The sequence below is a fragment of the Solanum pennellii genome, chromosome 1, assembly GCF_001406875.1.
Source record: "Solanum pennellii chromosome 1, SPENNV200".
NCBI classification, from domain to species: Eukaryota; Viridiplantae; Streptophyta; class Magnoliopsida; order Solanales; family Solanaceae; genus Solanum; species Solanum pennellii.
In genome coordinates, this window is record NC_028637.1 from 92,443,037 (window position 1) to 92,450,598 (window position 7,562).

Below are 7,562 nucleotides of genomic sequence, written 5' to 3' on the forward strand. Positions count from 1 at the left end.
CCCCCCCCCCCCCCCCCTTTACCTGTACGTGTATGGGCCACCACTTTTGGCAAAAAAGTAAGAGAACCCATCTCAACTACATGATGAATATGTTTTAAAGTTAACTGCATGTCGAGCTCTTAAACAGAGCTTGTGTTCACTTGTTTCTCGCTTGTTCAAAAAGATTCAACACTACATAACGCCATAGTTTACCTTCATGTCCGAAGATGAAGGAGAAAAAAGAAATACCGCGATCAGAATAATATAATAGACATGAAATAATTCGAAAAAACGTCCAACAGGAGCAAGAGTGGAGAGAAAGCGAAAGAGGAGGAAAAAGGGTGTGAAATAGTCACAATCATTAATGAAAAATACCATGATATTTAGGATATAGAACAAAACAAACCATCAATCACATCAAAAGCTAAAGATTAGTTGGATTTATCACTTTCTTTAGAACTACTAATCCTCAAGCATAGCCATGTAAATTCCAGATTATCAATGTTCAATCAAGAATCAACCATTTGGATAAACCTATAAATCCCCACCACCACAAAAAATCTCAAGATCTCTTCCCACACAAGAAAAAGCAAAAAAGAGAAGATCTTTGTATTACCAGAATCACCATGACTGCTTCCACTTCAGCTTTCTTCTCATCATCAGTTCTCAACATACCCAATTCCAAAAACAAATCCCTCATCATCCCATCTCACAAAAACATCATAAACCCTAACCCTTTTCCCCAAATCAAGATTCATAAATCAAGAAACTCACAAAAGCCAAATGGGTATTTCATTTCTAAGTCTGTTATTGTCGATAACCCCTCTACTGTTTCTTCTAAATCTTCGTTGAGTGTAGATGCGGGAGTTGATGAAAAAGATGCTGCGGCAATGGGGAAAGTTGGGTCTAAGGTTAGGGTTACGGTTCCGTTGAAAGTGTATCATGTTCCGAAGGTTCCGGAGTTGGATTTGGATGGGAGAATTGGGACGGTGAAACAGTATGTGGCTGTTCATAAAGGGAAACAAATATCAGCTAATTTGCCTTACAAGGTGGAGTTTGTGGTAGATGATTTGGAAGGACGAAGTACTCCGGTTAAGTTCTCTGCCCACCTTAAGGAAGATGAGTTTGAGTTTCTTGATTGATTCATTCTAGTTTTGATCACAATTTAATTGCTTTTTAATGAACTATGTGTACTTCTGAATATATGAAAATAATAATGTGTACAAGTATTGTTTTGTGTATCATGCTGTAGAATTCATTTTTGAAATAAAAAAAATGCTTACTTTAGTTCATTTCTTTGTGTTTCCATTGATCCGTTGTTACCGATATTGAATCTCGGACAATGGTGATAAACTTGTGGTAGTCTAAATTAATACCTAAAGATTCAGAGAACTGAAGAATTTGTTGTTTTGCTTAGAAGGTTTTAACTGTCTACTCTTGCTTGGATGTTTCTGTTGAGTCCTTTTATCTATTTTCATCTGTAGCTGCTATACTGTTGTAACAACCAGAAATAAATGTGAATTAACTTTTCTTCAACTTGTCGTTGAATCTCCAGATTTATTCTTTAGCTTTTTTATGGTTGGATATATATTCTTTTAAGTAGAGAAACTTACGCTCATAGTCTTTAGGAAGACTTGAGATTGGTGAGAGTTCCAAACTTGTTAGCATAAATGTTGGTTTTCTCCCATGTGGGTAGCTTGATTTACTAGGCATGGTGTAATAATGTAAAAAGAGGAAAACATTAACTGTTAATGAGCTTCCATAGCAAATTGAAATGCTGCATTTCCACGTCCTTTTGCTATCTATGGTTTGTTGTTTTACGCTGTGCTGAATGAATTTGACACTCTGAGCTATTTGCCTTAGCTAAGGAATGTTTCCTCTACTGAGGAGTGTATGCACTTACATTTTCGTATTAGGCAATTGTAAAAGAAGAAGATATGTTATAATTAGAAGCAGAAAATAAAAACATAAAGATAAAGATTAGAATTACACATGATATACTAATCAAGAAGAATTTGTAACATAAGACATTACTATGAAATATAACAGATTCTATTGTTAAGGCAAATAGAATCTATAGGTTATTACTAGGGACCAGACAATAGAGTGTGGAGAGTAATTTCTGGTACACATTCAGCATCTTCTGGTGCTGCTTTACATTTGAAAAAGGATTACCATATTAAAAAAGGATTAGTTTTCTGCAAATCAAATCAAAGACAGATGATCCCTGGCTTAGAGATGTGGAATGAAACAAGTGCTTCCAATTAGGGATATGTCCGTGCTGAGAGCAACAAAATGTAAACCTCAGGTGCAAAGGCATTTGCCTTTGTTGATGGCATGTTTGGTATATGGAATTTCTTGCACGTTTTTCAAAAGTACTCTGCATAAGCTAGAGAAGAATCAGTACTTTAACTTCTAGCAATATTGACGGCTTATACCATATTTCTGATCAATATCTGACTACTTGTATCATATTTTCTATATGCATAAATTAAATCATGCTCCAATGTGTCAAAATATACTTTGGATTTGAGGGAATATGCCATTTGTGGTTACTTGCATATCTAAGTTACCATGTTCCCAAGGCTTTGGTCTAGTGGTAAGGGCATAGCACGTGATATGTGGGCTAGGCGCACATCACGGGTTCAAATCCTGCCACAGACAAATTCCTGATTTTTAAGTGGAGAAGGGGATGGTCCATTATCCAGCTAGTTTCGAACTGTCACTAGCACTCGAGGATTTCTCGGTTATTGAAAAGGAGACTTACCTTTCGCATTTTTGGCTCTATAAAGTTGCCAAGTTCTGTGAGCATCTGCTTGGTTCGATATCTGAAAAAAAAACTACCAGCAAGTTAGTTGGTTCATTTAACTTTTACCATTTAAAATAAAGTTAGTTGTTTCTCTTTGCTGTTTTTGCAATTCCTAATACAGAGAGGTTTTAGTTGGAGATAAAGATCTCAAGTATGTTCATCGTGAGGACTTGAATGTGTACTTGTTTGCATTATATAGTTGGAGCATATAGGTAAAATTGAAATATCCATTTTGGATATTGGAGAAGATTTAGTGGGCGTTTTGACATAAAATATGTGAAATTTGAAGGAAAAAAAAAAGTAATATATGAAGAAAAGTTGAAGTATGGTATTTGGAAATTGGAGTTGTGTTATGACATGAATACAACTTGGAAAAATGATGAATTTTTGGAAGTGATTTGGAGTGAAAAATGTGAAATGAGTTTTTGGAGTTGTGGAATTCCGGAATATTGTAACATTTCTATGTCCAAACATGATTCTGTGATACAATTCCGGGAAAAAACTGAAAACTACCCATGGACAAATGAGCCTTTAGGGGGTAACCTAAGCTTGCTTGCAAGTTCCATTAATTTCGTATGCAAGCATTTCTAAGCTGATACTAGGTCTGGAATATTGTCTATTAGTTATAGTAGTATGGTGAGCTTACAATATATTGCCTTGAAGCAGCTGTTCATACTGTGTTTTTGCTAGTTTCCTTGATTGTTAGGATTGCTGCGGTAAAGAACAAAGAATGGTTGTGTTAACTGCTGAAGCTTTAGATGTAGATATGTTGTTGAGCCATTCGTACATATATGAATGAGCGGTGCTGTTTCATGGTTAACTAAGCAGTAAAGGGTGGATTTTGTCTGTATGGTGTTCCTCCTTTTTTCCATACTCTGCCAATTTTTTCGACTTCAGCTCAGACTCAGGAATCTTAGTTCCAACTAATCTTACTTTTATTGTGTTATGTGTTCTTCACTAAGCTCATATGAAGGTTATAGGTAATTTGTGGCGATTCCTCTCTATGTCGTTATATGTTTATCTTATCCTTTCTTATCGTCACAGTGGATCATATTTGGAGGTCTATGCAGGACATGATCAAACCATCTGAGTTGCACCTTCTGTTCGATTGTGGTCATATCTTGTCCTGTTCGATTTTTTTTCCTAGTAGGTAGCACATCCATCTTAACGTTTGTGTTGCACATCTTAATCTTAGAGGCCAACGTTGTTGGTCTTCATGTTGCATATAACCTCTTGAAGTATCATATAGAAAGTTTTTCTGTGCAGTTGCAGAATTCAGATGGACATCACGTGTTACGTCCTTACCACTAAATTGAAGCACTGCAAGAAGACCGTTAATTACCTGGGGATTAGTATTAAAATTTGCAGGAAAATATGATTCCTGCGAATTTCATACTAATCCCCAGGAAAATCTCCATCTAATTATCAGTTTTCTTGTAGTAAAGTTTAGTGAGTTAATATGTGGATTGATGGTCCAAGCTCCAATACCTAACCTACTATACTAATTAGTTTTATGTCAAGTAGAGTTCATGGTCAATGATTGAATCAACTTGTACAAGAATTTAAAATGATTATTTTATATAACATGAAAAGGTTATGTTTCAATAAGGTGATGAAAATAATTCAACCCCTTTACCAAGGGGACCAATTTGGCCATTTTCTCATCTAACCTACTATTCTAATTGATTCAGTAGAGTTAATTGTCAAACGATCAAACCCACTTGTATTACCTTTTTTTTATTTTTCGAAAGTTAATTTGATGGTTAAAAATTAAAACGAAAAAGGATCAAAAATATCCTTAAACTATCAGAATAGCTCTATATCCTTAAATTATATTTTGGCTCAAAACTACCCTTCTCATCAAACTATTGGGTCAAAAGTGCCCTTCTAATTAACGGAAATTGTTAAATGTCATGTGGATGTCACATGGCACCCCGATAGATTTCCACTGCTACATAGAATAAATGGAAAATGGTCAAAAAGTACCCTTAAACTATCCGAAATAGCTCATATTTACGCTTAAATTATATTACGGCTCAAAATTATCCTTCCCGTCAAACTATTGGGTCAAAAATGACCTTCTTATCGGCGGAAGTTGTTAAATTCCACATGTGCCACATTGACTAATTCTCTAAATCTTAATTACTCATTTTCCCCTCATTTTATTATTTTTCAGAAATGATTTCACCCCTTCTCCCTCATTTCGCGGTTAAGGTTTCATAGTTTTCTTCATCGCTGGGTTTCAAAGTGGATATTCGTGGTTATAGGCAAATAAACTTTTTTCTTATTTTATTGTGTTTACAACCACGAAAATCCACTTTGAAACTCAGCTCCGAAGAAAGTTATGAAACATTGGCCGAAAAATGACAGAAAAGTTGTGAAATTCTATTTATCATACTTTGAAATCGTAAATGTAATAAAATAAGAAAAAATATTTACTAACCTACAACCATGAATATCCACTTTGAAACTCAGCCCCGAAGAAAGCTACGAAGGCTTAGCTGCGAAATTAGGGGAAAGTTGTGAAATCCTAACTATCATGCTTTGAAATCGTAAACATAATAAAATAAGAAAAAATACTTACTAACCTACAAGCATAAATATCCAATTTGAAACTCAACCACGAAGAAAAGTATGAAACCCTAGCCGCGAAATAATGGAGAACTTGTGAATATATCATTTCTGAAATAATTAGGATTTAGAGATTTAGGGATTTGTGTTAATAAGAAGGGTACTTTTGATCCAATAGTTTGCAGGAAGGATAGTTTTGAGCCGAAATATAGTTTAAGGGTAAATTTGAGTTATTTCGAATAGTTTAAGGGTATTTTTGATCTTTTCTATTTAGTCTACATGGCAGTAAAATCCTATTGGCATGCAATGTGACATCCATATGGTATCCACGTGGCATTTAACAACTTCCGTTAATAAGAATGGTACTTTTGACCCAATAGTATAACGGAAAGGATAATTTTGAGCTGAAATAAAATTTAAGGGTGTATTTGAACTATTTCGAATAGTTTAGAAATATTTTTGAGCCTTTTCCGAAATTAAAATTTAGATATGATGTTTGACACATTTTTTGTCTTTAAATTGTTCATCATACTTTTTCGATGTTTGGGACAAATTAGCATAATTAGTGGAATTTTGACTTTACCAAACAGTTTTCACATTTTCTTCATGCATTGGTAAAAATGTCGTAATGGAATTGTTTCAAAAAATATTTTAATTTATTTCAAATGATAAATTTAAACCATTTATTATAAGCCATAAGCCATATATGTAATGCTCTCTTCGTCCTAAAAAAAAAAAAAAAAAAAAACTACCATATTTTTTAAGTCCAAAATAACAAAAATATAATAATTCAAAGTTAAAAAATTTACTCCCTCAATCTACTAATGCATGTCCGGTTAATTCTTGTTCAGTTTAAAAAATTAAAAGAAAATGTATTATTTTATACGTACTTTACTTTTAGTATTGATCATTTTTTATATGAGTAAATGACGAGAACAATATATATCTAGGTATAATCTCATAGATTAATTTAAAAAATGACAGAATATATGTAGATTTTGTCTCTAATCTTTATAGGATAAAAGAGATAATTTTCGATCGATTCTTGATTTAAATAAGCATATCATAAAAAAATATTACTCTCTCCGTTTAAAAAGAGAATGTCCCTATTTCCTTTTTAGTTTGTTTAAAAAAATGATCCCTTTTCTTTTTTGGCAACACTTTAACTTTAACTTTCCACGTGACATGTTTAAAACCACAAGATTAAAGGACATTTTGATACGTTTGACATTACTTTAATTTAGAACCACAAGATTAAAAAGTCTTCTTTCGTTTCTTAAATTCCGTTGACTAGACCATCATTTTTGAAACGTAGGGAGTGTTTCAAGGAGTATGCCAAATTTAATACTCCTCCTAATTATTTGTCAATTTTGAATTGACAGATCTATCAAGAAAGCAATGATTGGCATAATCAGTTTTGTCATTTTATTTTTATTAATTATAAAGTGGATCGATTAAAAGTTCAAATTATTTATGAAATTATACTTTTTTCCAAAATAATTAATTAAAAATATAATAAGTAAAATAATTTTGTCATTTTTTAATTTATCAAAAAATATACGAGTAATTTAAAAAAAAACTATAAAAAACACAAACAATTAAAAATAAAAAGAGTATGAACTAATAAAGATAAACGGATCGAGTAACTGACATATAACAGACCAATCAAATGTTTCAAGTCATTAAAATAGAGAAATTTGAGTTCATTACTTAAGTGAATTTTCATAACTCGTTAATTCTGTTATTAATTATTGGGGAAAGGGTCTAATATATCCTTTAATTTTGTCATTAGAGCTGATATACCCCTTGTTATGAAATTGACTCATATATACCCCTACTTGTAAACAAATCGCTCACATATACTCTTTTCTCTAACGGAAATGAAAAAAAAAATTTAATCTAAATTTTTATTATTTTTTTCTAAAAAATATAATCCTATATGAGTAAATTTAATCCTCGTCAAACATATTTTTTTTGACTTTTTTTTTATTTCAATGACTAATTTATAATTATTATTTTGATAATCAAATTTATTTATGTTTCACTAATATTCTTGTAAAACTTATTGTAGATGACCAAATTTTTTCTTCGAATAAGAAATTAAATTACAATACACACAAAAAAATAATTTAATTTTTTTCTCTTTAAACTAAGGAATGAAAGAAAAAAATAAAATAAGAATAAGAAACTCAAATAATTATAA

The 7,562-nt window shown here is 32.1% G+C and overlaps 1 protein-coding gene across 1 annotated transcript; it reads left to right on the forward strand.

Annotated features, from left to right (window-relative positions):
• The first annotated feature begins 413 nt into the window (after positions 1-413).
• Positions 414-1,271, forward strand: LOC107008504 (ferredoxin-thioredoxin reductase, variable chain-like). The gene has a single exon (XM_015207568.1). It carries the CDS (start codon positions 606-608, stop codon positions 1,119-1,121), a length of 516 nt encoding a protein of 171 aa, XP_015063054.1. The 5' UTR covers positions 414-605; the 3' UTR covers positions 1,122-1,271.
• Positions 1,272-7,562: the final 6,291 nt, after the last annotated feature.

Excerpts from the sequence above, each read along its gene's own strand:
- LOC107008504 (XM_015207568.1), top strand. The coding sequence starts at position 606 with ATGACTGCTTCCACTTCAGCTTTCTTCTCATCATCAGTTCTCAACATA.